The sequence below is a fragment of the Crinia signifera genome, chromosome 5 (genome assembly GCF_055691185.1).
Source record: "Crinia signifera chromosome 5, ASM5569118v1, whole genome shotgun sequence".
Lineage (NCBI taxonomy): Eukaryota > Metazoa > Chordata > Amphibia > Anura > Myobatrachidae > Crinia > Crinia signifera.
Genome location: NC_139221.1, coordinates 133,987,232 through 134,006,263, shown reverse-complemented (window position 1 = coordinate 134,006,263; position 19,032 = coordinate 133,987,232). Strand labels below are relative to the sequence as shown.

Genomic DNA, 19,032 nt, shown 5'->3' with positions numbered 1-19,032 from the left:
GTCATTGATTGAAGTGGAAACTAACTTGTTCCCTTTCCTGCTGTGTGCTTGTGATTTACTTTGATTCAGTATCAAAGAACACATTCCTTTATATAAAAATGGATATTTTGGTCATGCTGAACTATGCCTAAAGTAATACAATACCTTTCTAAGTAAGCAAAAACATTGCTTAAGGTAGTCCTACAGATGACTGGCTATAATGACATTAAGTCAGAGGTAGAAAGTAATAAGAAAATAATAGTTATCCATATTGTGATCAAATTACATTATAAATATCTTTTTATTTTTTTACAGTGGCATGCACAGAATGTGTGTGTGTGTGTGTATATATGTGTATGTATGTATGTATGTATTTTTCCAGCAAAAAGTAACGCGAGGTTATCAGTATCTTGTCAAGGGCTGTGGTATGACACTCCGACGTTGGGATTCTGACAGTATACCGATATCTGAACTCTGACCGCCAGGTCTCCTACAGGGGGGCAAACACGCAGATGCCTCTTGCGGGCTTGCCTCCCTGCACTCACCACAGGTTCTTTAAGGGAAAAAAGTCAGTCCACACAGCCTCAAGCGCTCTTTTTCCTGCAGCTGTTAAACCCCAATAGGAAATATTCAATCTTGATATATTTCCAAACAAATAGATCAAAAAAGGTTTTTACATGTAGGGGTTGACTACAGCGCTGGCTCAATATGTTAATTAATTTGTTTTATAGGATTTACAAGATTATTCACTCCACTTGAACTTTACGAAATATTACTTGACTTTCATGGATTTCTTAAAACATACTCACTTTATTGAAAAATCAAAAAGGCAATACAAAATATATAATACCAAACAAAACAGTTCCTTGTATAAAAAGAGATTTGTAAGCTCACAGGACCTCTTGGGGACATGTATCTGCTCCACTAGTTGTTATAAGGGATTTCTACTTGGCAGGACTACTACTGCTTCCTCACTGGTACTCTTCCCTAGGGCACTACACTGCCACTGTGGTAACCCTTTAGGTTTTCCCTGTGTGTGTGTAGTATTCCCCTTGAGAAAGACTTTCACAGGTAGAAACGCATCGGTGAGCAGCTGGAGACCGGAGCTTGGATAAAGAGACAGCCGCCTGACACAGGGGAACGGTACCGGAGCAGACACTAACAGCTCCGAGAAGCTTACCATCAACACAAGCCTTGGAGAGGAGTCCTGACAACTTTGAGCACCACGGCAAAATACAACACCGGCTTTGCCGTGACCCTGCCAGACTGCAAGCGCAGGTAGAATCTGGACGGGAGAGTAGCACGTGCCATGCACTTGCTCTAAGGACCCCTTTCTTTTCTTCTTTCCACGGGGGAGTACTACGCACACAGGGAAAACCTGAAGGGTTACCTCAATGGCAGTGTAGTGCCCTAGGGAAGAGTACCAGTGAGGAAGCCGTAGTAGTCCTGCCAAGTAGAAATCCCTTATAACAACTAGTGGAGAAGATACACGTCCCCAAGAGGTTCGGTGAGCTTTCAAATCTCTTTTTATACAAGGAACTGTTTTGTTTGGTATTTTATATATATTTTTTTCATATTTTTTATTGGCTTTTTGATTTTTCAATAAAGTGACTGTTTTAAGAAATCCATGAAAGTCAAGTAATATTTTGTGAAGTTCAAGTGGAGTGAATAACCTTGTAAATCCTACAAAACAAATTAATTAACATATTGATCCAGCGCTGTAATCAACCCCTACATGTAAAAAACCTTTTTCACCACAGGTTATGTTCTCCCTCTATGGGGGATAATAGCCCCTCTTAATGGATATCCCAACTCTCAGGCATTTAACAGTCGGAATTCAGATGTCAGTGTACTGACCGCCGGAATCCCAAATGTCGGAGAATCATCCGACACCCTTGTCAAGTGATAAAATTCCATAAGCAAAGCATTCTTTTAGGTTTGCAGCAGTTTCCTAAATCCTTACTTTCCAGCTTTTAAATGTCAGAGTAGCTGGTAATAAATAGATATCCTGTATGTTCCAATAGAAGTCCTGTTCCATTGTGTCCTTAAGCCTGACATGCTTCCCTCCCTCTATTATTCTTCCATCTTCATCATCCTCCAGTATATCATCTATATGCCAACCTGTTTGCTTATTTATTGGTTTCTGCTCTTAATTGAGTTTTTAGAAAGGAGGATTGAAACCCTCTCTACAGCTGCTTTTTGTTTATATTTTAGTGCCATTGTGAGGAATTTGTTATATCCTGTAAATGGAATACTTTGCCGTTGGGATTGCTCATTTGTATTTGCATTTTCAGAATGAGCAGTCTTTCCCAGCTAGTGCACAGTTTGAAATCCCGAATGGAAGCACCAGACTATGAAATGGTAAAGTACTTATTTTCATAAGCCAGTTTGTCACTTCTGTTTTCTATAATTCATATATTTAATTGTTTTGTCTGTATCTCTTCTGTTTATGTGAAAACTCAGATACCGGTGTCTACTCCTTGTGTGAGAGGTAGATCATTACATGTTTCAATTTCCATTTAAAAAATAGCACTTTTGCGAATGAAAAGCAATTTTGAAAACTACTGTATAATATATTAATAACAATTTTGAAGAATACATGGTGACAAATACTCATAATAAAGATTATTTAAGTGCGGCGAACAGAACTTTTAATCTAACTGAAGTGTGGTTAATTTCTTTTACTTACCCTTGTAGATTTAGCTCTTTGGCCCAGGGAATGGTTATATGTGTAATTTGCCATGCCAATGTTATTTTTACCATGTTGGCTGAGGGGGATATTCAATCTCCGGCGAGCACCTCCCATCGGGGAGATGCCCGCCGGGCCCTATTCAATGCTGTCTTCCCCGACAGCATTGAGCAGGGTATCTCGGCAAAACGAGCCCGACATCACTAGCTGTTGGGCTCGTTCTGCCGAGAACAGCCGGGAAGTGACGAGCTGCCGGCTGCAGCTCGCCTCTTCCCGGCCGCAACTCGCGGCCACGCCCCCTTTTCGCTCCCCGGCAGGCGGGACATTGAATCACGCCTGCGTGTTCTCGGTCGAGCTGACCGAGAACGGGACTGGGTCACAGCGGTCGAGCAAGCTCGACTGCCGTGACCCTGACATTGAATACCCCCCTTAATGTTTAATTGATTCCAGGTGTGTGATATGCAGCAAGATGACAACTTTGAGATCATTTTACTAGGTTTTATCAGCAAAGACTAGAAAAAGAACTTCTTGGGTTAATTTTCAGCATAGAAAGTATATCAACCATCCATTGTTCTAATGCAAGTGGTCACATTCTTCTAATTCTTTCTTCATTACACATAATGCCCTTGCAGAGGTTGGGTTACCTGTCCCCTGGGGCGGGATAGATACTGTAATAGAGGGCGGCTCACAATATTTGAGAGGCGTGAGTACTGGGTTTTCGTGCTACTCTACCTCCTCTCTCCCGTAGCCCTTCTCCGCCTGTCTCCAGGGCCCTCCACCCAGGGCCGGCTCTACCATTAGGCAGCTTTAGGCAGCTGCCTAGGGTGCCGGGATCTGAGGGGCGCCACCAAGTCTGCAAATCAAAAAATCAAGGATGTCTATGAGGATCCTTGTTGTACTTCATGCAGGAAGTGGCTGTGGAACTTGTAAGACCTCACCTCTATACTTTCCCTTGAGACATACTTCCCTAAATTGCTGAACCCTCCTCCTTGTACTCTGTTGTGGGTGGCAAAGGGGAGGGTGCAGAGGACCTCCAAGGAAAGCAGGGGACTTGCCCACCTTTCCGGGGGGAGCTGGGAGGGCCACGTGTTTTTTTTTTTTTTTCATTTGGGGGGGGGGGGGGGGGAGGGGGGTAGGTTGAAGTTTTGCCTAGGATGCTGAGAAGCCTTACACCGGCCTTGCCTCCACCCCACTGCACCCAGTTCCAGCCCCTAAAGTGTGTAGCTAGTTACTGTAGGTTGGCCCCTCCTCTGGGACTATCATTGTACCCTTCTCACCTCACTTCATATGTTCCTTCATTCCTTACCCTTCCACATTTGTCTTCCCGCCCCTTGACCTCATTCCGTTTCCAAATGGGTTTAGCTGAAAATGTACCTTAAGTCTGCACTGTGATCCATGGGATTTCATGGTTATGTGTTCTGCTATGATCAGATCACATGTAAGCGCAGCTAGTCGTAATTTTGATGCATTTGTACATCGATATATGGATATCTGTGTCATTTAGGTGATGTGGCAGGTGCCCCTGTGGAAGTGACATTCAGCGATTTGAACTCCTGAGTGCTCCCGAGTCCCCTCCGAGCTGCCCCGAACATCCCCAGGCCGTGTTTTCCTGGAATATCCTCCTCCGGCTTCCTCAGGAGCAAATGTCCTGAGGAAGCCGGAGGAGGAAATACCGGGGAAACGCGTTGAGCACACTGTTTATTGCTGACCCCATCCTTGGAGTGACCTGGTTCAAATTTCCCGCAGACACCCCTTTGGAAAACTAAATACAAAGTTTTTGGGTTACAGCTCTATCCCTAATTGTCCATGCTGAAAAGGAAAGTCGTCACAAGGGACCCCTGAGCCTTTGAAAACATAAGGCAATACAGAACCACCGCTGTCACGAAATCTGGACACAAAATCTGCCAGACAAATTGGATGGTAATATTGCATCAGTCAGCTTCTTTCTATACATTTCCCGGTACTTATGTAATATCTGGGCTACCGGTTTTCTTATGAGACCGTGTCCCCTCGCGGGGCTCGCTGCGCTCGCCACGCTTCGGGCACGGTGGCTCGCTGCGCTCGCCACACTATATAAAATCAACTCCATGCGTAGTTGGATAGTAGGGGTATGAAAAAATGGGGTGCATTTAACATGGGATTCCAGATAATACATAAGTACCCATTTCCCCTATTACGGGACTCTATACCAATGTGAGAATATTCTCAAATAATACTCAAATGATTCACCAGCACTTTAAATAATTTTATTTTTATTTAGATTTTTTATTTTTCAGATTAAATGTATATGTGTATTTCATGTGATAATCTTTATTAAATCATTTTTTAAAACAGAACCGTGTAATTGAGACAGTAGGCGCTGGCACATCTTTCTTTTTTCTTGTTCCTTAATTAGGGCCTGACAAGCCCTGTGCCAGCAGCCATTGATTGCGCAACACACAAAACCAATCTTTATTTTTTTGTAATATGAACTTGTATACCCGGTAATTGCACCTGGACTGCCTATCAAATGAAGTACTTGGAGTATACATACAGTAGTACAACAAACTAAACGTCAAAGGAATTGTTTACTCATAATAGCAAAACAAGACCAGAAAATAAACAAAAATAATGCGAAACAAAATCACAATAAAGAATTTTTCCCTATAAAAATGTAAATAAAGTCAATCGTCCTTATTTTTTTTTTTTAGCTATCCCCTCCAATTGTTATATTTTACTCTGCTGCGTTTTGCCAATGTAATGGTGTCCCATTACTTGGCACTTAGATAAATTATGTCCTACTTAGTACCTCTTTAATTGCAGTGGGTTTGTTGTCCCTTTCAGTTTTCTGTGAGAGAGTACTCGTGATCACCCTGTGTCGTGGGACCCGGACTTCAGAGCCACATGGGAGGTCCGCTCGCACCAAGAACCCTGTAGATTACACTGATCCCTGTGCTGTGATTACAAAGCCATGCCGCTCCGCGTCTGTCCGAGTTTTGCGGAACACCATTGCGGGTGCTTGACCGGCCCGTCAGTGTCTGCTCACCTCCTTAAATGTCCCGCAGCCCAGTGTCTCACTTTCCTATCCCCGTACTCACCTCACTTGCTCTAGGCATCGGTCCCACACCTATTCTCTGCATATTCTCCTTGGCCTGTGCACACACTGTCTGCAGACATCCTTGTACTTCCAGGTGAAGTTTCTCAGCTCTCTCTGATTCAAAGCAAAGTGGTCCCTGGGTCAGTACTGCGATCTGTCTGTCGACCAACGCGTTTTGGCTTCTGATGCCTTTTACTAGGGAGGTGCATGAGTTTAAATAGCCCTCCATTTGCATGTGGCTTAACTCTGATTGGCTGCCTTTTTGCTGACATGATTGAATAGTCAAATTTTCTTTCATGGTGACATCATTAGGTTCTTCCCCCTGATTATTGACAGTGTTCGTACTTGATCAAATTTCTTGTCACAGTGTATGCTGGTGTCCTAAACTTATATTTTTTCCCTTCATGCAAATAATGTGAATGTGCCTGTGCATCCCCATTATTAATAATTATGTACATTTCTAGTTCATAGTTCTGGTTTGACCATGTTCTGTTTTTACGGTGTACTCTCCTATATGACTGTATACCTGGGTTACATTTAATTATGGGATCCCTGATATTCACTTTTTCCTACTATTGCTTTCACCTAATTGTCTAAATATAAACATCATGGTTTAAGGGTTTTTAATTCATACATCCACTTTAATTCTTGTTTATTAATTTTCTATGTGAAAATCACCCCCTCGTCAATTTTACTTCACTTTCTGAATGCCTATGAATCATAGGGATCCCTATTGTGCCACTCACTGATATGTTTAGATTGTGTTCTTCATGTTTTTTATTGGTTTCTGATGTGTTCACTGATCCTGGTTTTTCATGGTCTTGTTGTATGTCCTACGTATTGTTTTTTACACCCACAATCCATCAGATAAATTACACCCTTACTATTGTATGTTATCCTGTTCTTGAGCTCTTGCGTCTGTTGTGTTACTGCTGATTTAAATGAAGTGGTGGGTTTTGTTCATTTTTCTTGTTGATTAGTACAGCCTATACATATCCCACAGTGATAGAACCCTTTGCTGGGTTGATTAGTACCTAATGTCGATTGAATTTCTCACTTGGGGAAATGTGATTATTTACCAGTTTCTGCCTGATAAATGGTGCCTTTCTCTAAACTATTCTTGGTTGTTTAGGTAAATGGTCTGTTATGCAGATATAGGGCTGTATTCAGGGTCCGGCGTTAGCATGTCACGTTCCGCCTCTTCTAGCTTTTACATCAGCTAGACAGGCGTATTTGGTTTCACCTTTTCCCCAATTAGTGTATTCACAGTGAATACAGGGCGGAACGCCTCCAGGCGTTAAAACACCTATGAGGCGAAAGGGGGCATGTCCAATTCGCCTGCAGGCCAGTCACACCCACACTCCTCCACCATTTGCCTTATGGAGAGGTGCTGTGCAGTGGTCTGGTGCAGGGTGAGTGTTAAACTTTATTGTTTTCTTCAAACTCCCCTGCTTCTTTCATGTAAATGCAGGGGAGTTAAATGGGCACCAGCTGTCTCTAATTTTGCTGCGTCCCCTTCTCCCTGCTTGGGTACAGACACAGTCGCACACAGAATATGGGCATGCAGCATATCATTTCATCCACAAAAGCTGCTTGGACAACATATCTTCTGCAAATAAGACACATTTTATTTGAAAAGGTTGCGTGAAAAGATGCTTGTTGTTACCACGTCATAACATGGCATGGTTTGACTAGAATGTTTTTTTAACATGCAGGGATGTTTGTGTACACCTGTAAAACCCAATTGTCTGTCCAGTTTGCATGGGGTTTCTGACTAGGGGACTTGGACGCTATTTACAGTATTCACACTGGCTTTGTTCACTGTGAAAAGAACAGTTTCCTATGGAAAGGGGATGGGAGAGGTAGGTGTGACCCGCCAGTATTACCCTTATAGATGGCAATGGGGAGGTTATGTGAGTGTCGGATCAATCATTGCAGCGTCTGTGCCTTTGAGCCTTATTCTAGTTCACTCTTTCTGACAAAATCCTTCTTGGATGGACAAAACCATGTGCACTGCAGGTGGATGATGTAACATGTGCAGAGAGAGTTACATTTGGGTGAGTTATTTAGTTTCTGTGCAGGGTAAATACTGGCTGGTTTATTTTTACACTGCAATATAGATCTCACTTTGAAGTAAAACCCCACCCAAATCTAATTCTCTCTGCCCCACCTGCAGTGCACATGGTTTTGTCCATCTAAGAAGGATTTTGTCAGAAAGAGTGAACTAGAATAAGGCCCTTTGTGAGCAGCCCATGTGTGTTTTAACTAGTGTAATGAGACGCACCTTCAGCATTCCCCTTAGACATGTAAGACCTGTGCTGTTGCTCCCTCCATACATGTGAGCTTCCAGGAAGCCCTGGTTCACGCTCAGTAGCCATTTTGTTAATCCACTCAGTGCACAAATTTAGTTGGAGTGACCTATTCAGGGCAGACTGAAAGGAGGACCAATAGATGACTGGCAGGTCAGAGAGGAGGGCATTGCAACGATCAAATTGGGAAATAAGAGCATTGACAAGTAACTTGGTGACATCTTGAAAAGGAAGGTGCACCTTGGCAATGTTGTGTTTATGGAGGCAGCCATGTACGGTATGTGATGTAGGTACAGACATGATAATCTGGCAGTGAACACGGGACAGTGTGGCGTTTAAATAGGTTAAGCAAACTCCTGTGATGTCAGAGCTCGCATACAGATGTGTCAACATATCTTCCATCTGCTACAAGTCACATAGCTTTTTCCATTACAATGTGTCTTATTCACAAAATAGGAATAGGACGCACAAGCAGCTTTTGCTGATTAAAATATGTGGAATATCTATATTCTTTGTAAATACACAAGACATAAAAATTCAGATAATGCCACTTAGCCTGCACTGGTATGTCCCAATGATGATAATCCTTTATACCTCCATCATTCAAGCAGGGCATAAAAGGATAAAAAAAAAATATATGTATATAGTGAAGTACGGGTACTGTAGTTCTGGACTCTGAGAGAGATATTGAATGAACTACAAATTGGACCGGAAGTGACGCTGCACATGTTCCATAACAAAGGATCGTACTAATAGTATTATCTAATTAGGGATCCTGTTATGCGGTGCCCGGCGTCACTCTACTTTAATAAAATCCTGAAATGACGGCGCCATGAAGAAAAACAAAGATGCACTATGGGAAATGTAGTCCAGCGCCGCAATCATGAACTGAAATACCCGGAAATGATGTCTTCTATAGAGGAAGAAGAGATGCATTATGGAAGCTGTAGTCCAGTGGCTTCGATTGATTAAGCTGATTGCAGTGTTTGTAATTAGAGACACAGCACTATATTAGGAGGAAATGGAGCTTTATTCCACACTACGCTGCATTGGACCTTGAGAAAGACCCAAGTGAGGGGTCGGAACTCTTGGGTCACCAGGAGCGCCATGGGGCTTTTGATGCTGCAGTCACATTGCCAGAGATCCTTATTTCAACAGGAGCTTGGAGTAGAGCCAGCACCCGGGTCTGTCACTGAACTAAGCGATTTTAGAGCGGATTCCTATATCTGTTCTTATCATCTGGTAATTAGAAACTGCACAGAAGTTAGAAGTTAACCCATAGATGTGTGGATTTTTATCTATTTTATGTAGTAAATTCTTATGATAGATTGTTTTTATATGTATGGAATAAAAAAAAAAAAAGTGTACTCCATTATATACATTTTTTTTATCCTTTTATGCCCTGCTTGAATGATGGAAGCATAAAGGATTTATCATTGGGATATACCAGCGCAGGCTAAGTGGCATTATCCAAATTTTTATGTCTTGTGTATTTATGGTGAAGGAATAAGGAATCCTTTTCTTATGAAATTGCACAGGCCACAGCGTCAGGTTGCGCATTATCACGCTACCACCTTTTTCTCCTATATTCTTTTTGTCTACAGCTCGTGAAATAGGCACACAGTCTGGTATTCCATCTGTAGGCTTCAACACTCTTAAAACAAAGAGTTGTAGAATATCTCAAAACCAGCAATTTACAGGATCCAAAACAGCATGGGTTCACTGGGGGAAGATCATGTCAAACAAATCTTATTGACTTTTTTGACTGGGCGACTAAAGTAATAGATCAAGGTGGGGCTGTAGATGTAGCTTATCTAGACTTTAGTAAGGCTTTTGACACTGTCCCACATCACAGACTGTTAAATAAACTTGAAAGCTTGGGATTGGATTTTAAGATGGTTTAATGGATAAGAGCATGGTTGCAGGACAGAAAACAGAGTTGTAGTAAATGGAGAACAGTCAAAGGAGGGAAAGGTTACAAGTGGGGTACCCCAGAGATCTGTACTTGGACCAGTGCTTTTTAATATCATTATTGGTGATATTGCAAATGGAATTGAGGGTAAAATGTGCCTTTTTGCAGATGACACAAAGGTATACAACAGGGTAGACACACCAGGAGGGGTAAAACAAATTATTGCTGATCTAGGTAGATTAGAGAAATGGCCAAGAGCATGGCATCTACAGTTTAATGCCAAAAAATGCAAAATCATGCACTTGGGTCTCAAAAAGCCAAAGACTAAATCTAGTATAAATGGCACTATAATGGAAACTACCGAGGAAGAGAGTTATCTAGGTGTCACTATTTCAGGGGACTTAAAGGCAGGTAGGCAATGTAACAAAGCAATGAAGAAGGCAAGTCAGATGCTTGGTTGCATAGGGAGAGGTATCAGCAGTAGAAAGAAAGAAGTAATAATACCACTGTATAGGTCATTGGTACGACCTCATCTAGAGTACTGTGTTCAGTAAGGCAACTAAAATGGTGCATGGCCTACATCACAAAATGTACAAGGAAAGACTAAAATATCTTAATATGTATACTTTGGAGCAGAGAAGGGAAAGGGGGGACATGATAGAAACTTTCAAATATATCAAGGTCTTTAACAAGGTTCAGGTGGGAGACATTCTTCACAGGAAGAGGAGCAACAGAACACGAGGACATGCACTGAAACTAGAGGGAGGAAGATTCAGGGGAAATTTGAGGAAGAATTACTTCACAGAAAGAGTAGTAGATAAGTGGAATAGCGAATAGCCTTCCATCAGAGGCAAATACAGTAGTACAATTTAAACATGCTTGGGATATGCATATTGATATCCTTACAAAAAAATAAGGATCAAATATAGTTTGAGTTAACATGTTTAAAAAAGGGGCAGACTAGATGGGCCACGTGGTTCTTATCTGCCGTCAAATTCTATGTTTTTAATAACAAGGGAGTAGATAGCATAGACCTAACTAGTGAAATGTGTACATCTAAAACATTAACTAACATGGGATCAAAACAATTTTTTTTTGTTTTCAATTGGGGTATAGGATGTATCTCGGGCGCACCAAGGGGGGCTGCTTGTCGGGTGAACCGTAAAGTCTAACCTTAGGAAGACTTTTAAAGTGAAATGCAATAACAAGAAAGGGTGGTAAACCAAACTTAGCGCTTCCCTTATGCCAGCACCAGGAAAGTATAAATAAAGATGTAGTATGATACTTCCTTTTATGTGTGTATGGTCTGCGTTGTTTTCAATGATTTTGTTATTGAATTTTTTTTGTTTGTTTGTTGACTTTTACCCCACTTCGCTGTTTCTGCAGATCCATCAAGCTGGTCTTACGTGTGATTATGCAGAGCTTCCACATCATGTCAGCACAGAGAAAGAGATTGAGGCTCTTGTCCAGTCCATGCAAGATTTACTGAAACACCTGCCAAAACCAACTCTCATAACATTAGCCAGGTAATTGCTACACATAGTGCTGTAAATAGATAAACTACTGTACGTTAATAAACCATTTGTATATTGTTAAATGATCATAAAATGTTTTTATGGTATCGTAGGAAAGTGTTAGATGGGGAAAAATTAAACAAGTATAGTTTGTTTTATAAAATAGAATTTAAAATAAAAAAATAAAATATCCATCTTGGGAAAGGTTTGTACAGTTCCAAAAAGATGGTATATTGATGAACAATACAGTACATGGGGCTACAATCTGCATGGGCTATATACTGTATCTCGACTTTGATATTCTACCCCCATTGACACCTGATTTACACACACACGAATAGCCCTGAGAAACCTATATGGCAGTGGTTCCCAAACTGTGTGCCGTGGCTCCCTGGGGTGCCTTGGAGCACTTGCAGGGGTGCCTCAGGTTGGTGGTCCAGAACCAATTCAAGTTATTTATGGCCAATGAAATAGGAAAAATCAGTGCTTGTGGCTTCCAATTAAGAATAAGTGGGTAAACAGAAGTGAACCATGTTTCTCACCACATAAGTGGACCTTAGGAAAACATTTAAATCACAACTTATTTAATATCTTTCCTGAAACTAGTAGCCAACTTTAGGGTGCCGTGATTCAAAAAGTTTGGGAACCACTGCGATATGGGATTCCCTCTTGGATAATACTCCTGGAGCTAAATTTTTGTTGGTAAAAGAAATTAACTCTTTTTTATTTTTTTTTATTTTTTTTTAAGAAGTATTCTGAACCTGTTTCATTAAGACTTATGGGGCCTACACATGGGGAGATGAGCATTCTAAATGATGCTAGATTGCTCACATCGCTCAACACACTGCGCTGCACAGCTATATGCTGCTGAGCGATCTGTCAGGGCCCAGTGTTCTCTGTGAGAACACTGGCCCTGACACCGGTGATTATAGATTTATCCAGCCTGCTGGATATTAATTGCCGGGCGATAGCGATGCGCAGGGCCTCGCATCGCTATGCCCCTACACACGGAGCAATGCGGGGTCATTGTTTAAATGATCTAATAGAGCGCTTAGAAAATGCCCCGGTACCACTATGTGTGTAGGCCCCATTAGATTTGCAATGTGGTAATTCTGGTAGTGCCCAGTCCTTTACACCACTTGTTTTACAGTATCATTTGAGTGTCCCAAGGAAATCAAAGAAAAGGAATTTAGGGACGTACACAAAAAAAATTGGTTTTGTCTTTAGTGAAATGTTAATCATTCTTACCGCCTACTCTCCTGGTACCTGCGGGCGATGCACCAGCTTTCTTTTTTGTAGTCCCCCGCACTTGGTACTGTGTGCACCTCTCCTGCATTCTAGCCACTTCCAAGTGAAGTGGACAGAATGGTAAGAAATATAGAGCTAAACTATGGTCTATGCTAATTGCGTAATTTTAGTCTGACACCTATGCAAATTCACTCCAATAAAGGTATATTTCACCTACATGCAGCAGGGGCCACTGCAGTCATTACATGTGGGGATAGATTAGGTGTACTGGAGCATTGGCACTTTAAGAAAGTTTTACTGCTGCAGGCTCCTCCCTCCTCTATCCCCACCCAGACCCCAGTCTTAGAAAAAGTGCCCGGAGGAGTAGGTTCTCTGGGCCTCTTCTCCTAGGAGATTAGGTCTTATTTTTATTTTTAATTTTTTTTACTGACTGCAACAGGCAGACCCTTCTGAGGATCTGCCTGCTCCATGGGACCCTGGAGGGGTGATGGTCGCCACTGTCCACCATGGTCACACCTGCCTTCCATACACCCGGCCACCGGTGCCACCGCACCGGGGACCCGCCGCAGCTGCCCGCAGCTCGTGTTACGGGTCCTTGGCCTGGCCACGACTCCAGGAGACAGCCAGCACATCGAGGCGCCGACAAAGCATGGCCGGAGATGGAGGGCGCACCATCTCCGTATTCAGATGCAAGTGCCTGACGCCGCTTCTAAGCACGAGGTCAGAGCTCAGAGCGGAGGCTGTACACAGCGCTCCACTCGCCGTGTGGAAAGTGCGCCGGAGGGAAAGGGCGGACCTGGATGACGTCACAGGTTGGCACCCTTTTCCCGTCTCTTCTCCTCTGGCGGCGCCATTGCAGTACACGCTAAGCATCTCCTGCTTTACCCAGGGACACAGTGCAGCGCTACCGCATGCAGCCACTGCAGTCCAGCGCTACCCCTGATATCTACAGATGGTCTGTAAGTTCTGGGGGGTCTATTAGCCTACTGATTAGGGGTTTTTTTTGCAAGGCTCCCCCTCCCTATCCTAGACTCTGCAAGTCCTTGGAGCTTCAAGGGGATTTTCAGTGTGCTTATTTCTGTGTGTGCATGGTGATTACAGTCTGTGTTACTAACAATTATGGCAAGTAAATCTACCTCAAAGGCTGCCCTAAAAGTGTTCACTTGCAAATCTTGCAAGGAACAATACACCCAGCATATTAAGGGTGTTTCCTTGTGTGAGACACTTCAGGCCCCTTGCGGCAGAATGTGCTGGCAGGCTTAACTGCAGAGTTAGCTGCATCACGCAAGGATAGAGAGCGCTTTCAGGCACATTTCTCTATTATGAGTACTACTGAGCCTTCTTGGGCGAGGATCCTCATTCAGTCTGTAGATTCACTGTCTAACACAGTGGTGGGCCCTTCACGTTTGCTTCAGAAGCGGCCAAGATCACCTATTTGCCTTCTCCATTGGTCAGATGATGATACTAGTGAGGATGAGGATATACCTCCTTTAGATGAGCCAGATTCGGCTCAGGATGAGGTTTTAACAAAAGATGACCCCAAGGGGGTGGATGGTCTTATTCAGGCGGTCAGAATTACTCTTAACCTGGCAGAGGAGGATATCCCTGCTCCTATGTCCATATTTGGCCGCACACAAAAACACCAGGTTATTTCTCTTTCAATGGTCCTGGTGACACAGCTCAACATTGGGATGTAGGAGGGTCCGTAGGAGCCAGGCACCTATCCTAAAGCTTTTGGAGGGTAGGCTCCTCCCTTCTGCATCCCAGACTCCTGAGTTCGTGTTAGGTGCCCACTGGAGTGGGTGCTATTCTAAAGGGCTGCCGGAGCAGCCGAAGGATTAGAGTTAGTTAGGGTTTTTATTATTTTATTAACTTTTACAACTAGCTAGGTAGGCACAGTGTGAGGATTCTCACTGAATCCTCACACTGACAGCGCAGCAGGAGCTGACAGAAGGGCGTCCTGTCAGCTCGCTGTGCACAGGGGAGATGCTGTCTGGCCTCCCTGTGCAGCGCTTACAGCTTCTTTTAAGAAGCTGCCTGGGCTCCGGAGCGCTCTGAAACCGGCTCCACGCTAGGTGGGGATCATGGGGGACAGGCGCTCCGTGATAGCGGCGGCCATTTTCCGCGGAGCTTACACACTGAGCTCCTGTATGAGAGGACAGCAGTGTGTTACAGGCATGTTCCAAGTGGTCCCCAGCTGAGGGGGAGATACTGGAGCTAGGAGATCCTGCAATGGGAGCAGCTGTCTGGGGTGGTTGGCGCCAAAAGTCACGGACCCCGCAGCAGCAGGGACTTGGTCCCTTCCCTCACTCTGTTTTGGCGCCATTCGGAATGCTTGCAGCGGAGCTGAGCTGGCTGACAGATCCTGGCAGAGTGTTTGGATTTCCTGGGCATCGCTTTCCCCACATCTGAAACCATCAGACAGATAAGAGACTGGGTGCATTGGCTCGGTATAAACGCCTGTACAGTGAATGCGCTGTGACTGTGTTATTTTACATCATGTCTGAGCATCAGTCTGTGGTTTTGGGGGAGGGAGCCCTTAATACAGGGGTTCCCAATCTTTTTTGATTCACGGCACCCTAGAGAATCAGAATTTTTTTCACGGCACCCTAGGTCCCAAAATGTTTTATAAGATTGGGTTTATATGCGATTCTTAGTGGCAGTTATGTGGTAATGGGCAGTATTTGCTTCTGTTTGTACACATTCTATGATTGGCAGCCACCAGCACTGGTTTTGCTCATTAATAATTAACCATTAATAATTTGAGTTGGTCCTAGACCACCAAGCCGCGGCACCCCTGCATGTGTCCCGAGGTACCCCAGGGAGCCACGGCACACAGTTTGGGAACCACTGCCTTAATACATTGAGCGCTTGCAGTGTTTGTACACTGAATTTTGTCCCTGAGCAGATGGCCAAGGGGGGCTTGTGTATTGCTTGCGCTGCTGTGAGACCCATGGGGAGTGAACCCCAAAGGGTAGAGCAATTGGAGCCTGCGTGGGCCAGTGCCCTGGGCAGGTCTGTGAATGCTTTAGTGCAATTGCTGGACAGACAGAGTGATGTCTTGGTAGATTCTCAGAGACCTATGTCATCATCTCAGCAGTCCTCTGGCTCCTTGCCTCTGACCCAGGCAGATCCTGGCTTCCTTCAGGTCATGCAGGATACTGCAAAAGGGATTAGCAGGTTTACTGAATTACTAGACAAAGTAGATGTTGATGCTTTGGGGACCCCTAAAAGGTCTTATTCAGTGCCTTTACTTGTTGCTGAAGAGGAAGGAGAATATGCAGACATTCCCTGGGAGCAGGGTGATGATTCTGAGGATTCCTCTGCCGCAGGGGTGGAGGATTTGATTACTGCTGTAAAACAGGCTTTGAATTTGTCTGTGGAAGATAAAACTCCTGCAAAAGGTGTGTTTAAACGGCAGCGTAAAGAAGCTGTTACCTTCCCTGCAGATGAAGGTTTACAGGATTTATTGGAAGGGGCTTGGAAAACGCCCAATAAAAGGCTGCAGATGCCAAAGAGATTTTTAAGTTTATATCCCATGCCTGAGGCTCATGCAGACCTCTGGGAGAAAGTCCCAGTGGTAGATGCTTCTGTGGCACGTTTGTCAAAAGCCACTGTGCTGCCAGTGCAGGGGGAGGCAGCCTTTAAGGACCCCGTAGATAAAAAGCTGGAGGGTAACCTCAAGGCAATTTTTGAAGGGGTGGGCTACACACTCCGCCCTCTGATTGCTTCAGCCTGGGTCTCTAAGGCCATGATTGTGTGGGCCAATGACCTGTGCACTATTTTACATGCTGATCCTTGTGTGTTGTTACTTGCGGAGAAGCTTAAAGCAGCTGCAGAGTATGTGCTTGAGGCTGAGGAGGAAGCTCTCAAAATGGCTGCCAGAGTTTCCACAGTGGCCGTCAATGCCAGGAGAGTGCTCTGGCTTAAAGCCTGGGAGGCGGATAACGAGTCTAAGAAGGCCTTAGAGGCATTGGCTTTTAAAGGAAAGCTGTTGTTTGCTTCAGAACTGGAAGAAATTATTAAGCAGGCCACTGGTGGCAAAAGTACCTTCCTGCCGGCCCCTGCAGCCATCAAGGTTTTCTGCTTTTAGGCCGTCCTTTCGGCCCTCCCCTAGAGGAGGTGCGTCCTTTCGAGGACAGTCCTTTAGGGGAAAGTTTCAGTCCTCCAGGGGCAAGGCCCCCAAAGTCTAAATTCGGTTCCTTTCATAAGAAACCAAACGCCAAAGGAGAGGACAAACCCGCCGCATGACTACCAGGGGATTTGCCCAGGGGGTCAAGGTGGGGGGCGTCTGTCACAGTTCAGGGACGCATGGGCATTGTTATACCAGGATTCCTGGGTATTAGACATTATATCCCAGGGTTACAGAATTCCCTTCAAAGGTCTTCCTCCGAGAAGATTCATTCCCACACCACTACCAAAGGAGACTCGGCTCCGTACAGCTCTCTTGGGAGCGGCTCAATCTCTTTTAGAGAAGGGTGTGGTGATCCCGGTCCCCAGAGCGGAGTGGAAAAAAGGGCTTTTATTCCACTCTGTTTCTGGTGCCCAAACCAGACGGGTCTTTCAGACCGATTCTCAATTTAAAGTCACTAAATCTCCAGTTATGGGTAGACCATTTCAAAATGGAGTCTCTACGGTCAGTGCTGCTAAGCCTGGACCAGGGAGAATTTTTGGCGTCCATGGATGTCCAGGACGCTTACCTTCATGTTCCTATCCATCCGGAACATCAGACTCTATTGAGGTTTGCGATGGGAGACCTGCATTTGCAATTCCAGGCGTTGCCCTTCGGTCTGGCTACAGCGCCAAGGGTATTCACCAAGATAATGTCAGTAATGGCAGCAGTGCTTCGACAGAGGGGAATCACTGTGATTACATATTTGGACGACCTGCTGTTCAAAGCAGAAACAGCGGAAAAGTTAGAGTCACTTGGCAGAGGCCATCGGGTTTTTGCAGGCTCACGGTTGGCTTTTAAATTTACAAAAGTCTCAGTTGGTACCGTCACAGAGACTCCAGTTCCTGGGAGTTGTTCTGGATATACATCTACATCGGGTATTCCTGCCAGAGGCAAAGGCCAGGGACCTGGCTGCTTTGGTCCAGGAGATCCTCGGGTCTCAGAGCACATCAGTTTGGAGGTGTCTCAAGCTGCTGGGGAAGATGGTGGCGTCTTTCGAGACGTTACAGTTCGCCAGGTTCCACTCTTGAGTGTTCCAGTGGAACATTCTGACAGCCTGGTCGGGGAATACTCAGACCATGAAGTCAGAACACATAGTGTTGTCTCCAGAAACTCGGTCTTCCCGAAGCAGAAGCAGATAAACTAGTATGGCAAAAAGCGCAGGACATGTGGCTGGAATACCTACAAGAGGTTAATCACCGAAGGCTCCGGAAGCAATCCCAACAGTGGTATTCCAACGCAGATAAGGGGGGGAAACTACTTTCATTTATATCTGCAACGGACAAACCCTCTAATATAATATTTAAAATCCTGACGGAACAGGACGAGATACTGACCTCAACCCCGAATATAGCGGGGGAGTTTGTTGCCCACTTCGGTAAGGTCTACCAATCAACAATGCCCCCAGTTGGAGAGGAATTAGAGAAATTCTTAGGGGATATTGATCTCCCGCGTCTGTCGCCCGAAGCCCAGGAGTTCTTAGATAAGCCCATTACCCTAGATGAGGTAGTAAACGTAATTAAAGTCTTGCCCAAAGGAAAAGCACCAGGCCTTGACGGTCTCCCGGCCGAAGTCTATCAAAAATATGTAGAAATCATAGCCCCTAGACTGGTATCTCTCTGTCAAGAGATTATGAGGGAAGGGGAACCACCAGAGTCTATGGGTGATGCCTCTATGATTTTCATACCTAAAAAAGACAAAGATCCGACCAGAGTCGATTCTTATCGTCCAATATCGCTGATATCAACAGATGCGAAAATAATAGCAAAAATATTGGCGATAAGACTCGGCCGGGAGACTCAAGGTATAATACACCATGACCAGTCAGGGTTCATGAGCGGTAAATCAACCGCTATCAACATTAGACGAGTATTTACGTATATCCAACATGCGAATGTGAGGGGATGGGACGCAGCAGTGGCTTCATTCGACGCGAACAAAGCGTTCGATTCGGTCGAATGGAGCTATCTGTGGAGCACCCTCAGAGCTTTCGGTTTTGGTCCCGGATTTATAGGGTGGTTAAAGGTCCTATACAAAAACCCTAGGGCCAGAGTTTCCGTGAACGGGTACACTTCGTCACTGTTTACAATAAATAGAGGGACACGGCAGGGCTGCCCGCTCTCTCCCCTCATAT

The 19,032-nt window shown here is 44.5% G+C and overlaps 1 protein-coding gene across 2 annotated transcripts in view; it reads left to right on the top strand.

Annotated features, from left to right (window-relative positions):
* Positions 1-19,032, top strand: part of C5H5orf22 (chromosome 5 C5orf22 homolog) — a 77,069-nt gene that overhangs the window by 43,361 nt on the left and 14,676 nt on the right. The window contains exons 7-8 of one of the 2 annotated variants that reach the window (XM_083188078.1): positions 2,274-2,340; positions 11,352-11,491. In XM_083188078.1, coding sequence (XP_083044204.1) covers positions 2,274-2,340; positions 11,352-11,491 — 207 coding nt within the window. Of the gene's footprint in view, positions 1-2,193; positions 2,341-11,351; positions 11,492-19,032 lie in introns of those variants that run through there. The other variant, XM_083188079.1, reaches the window with a different exon arrangement.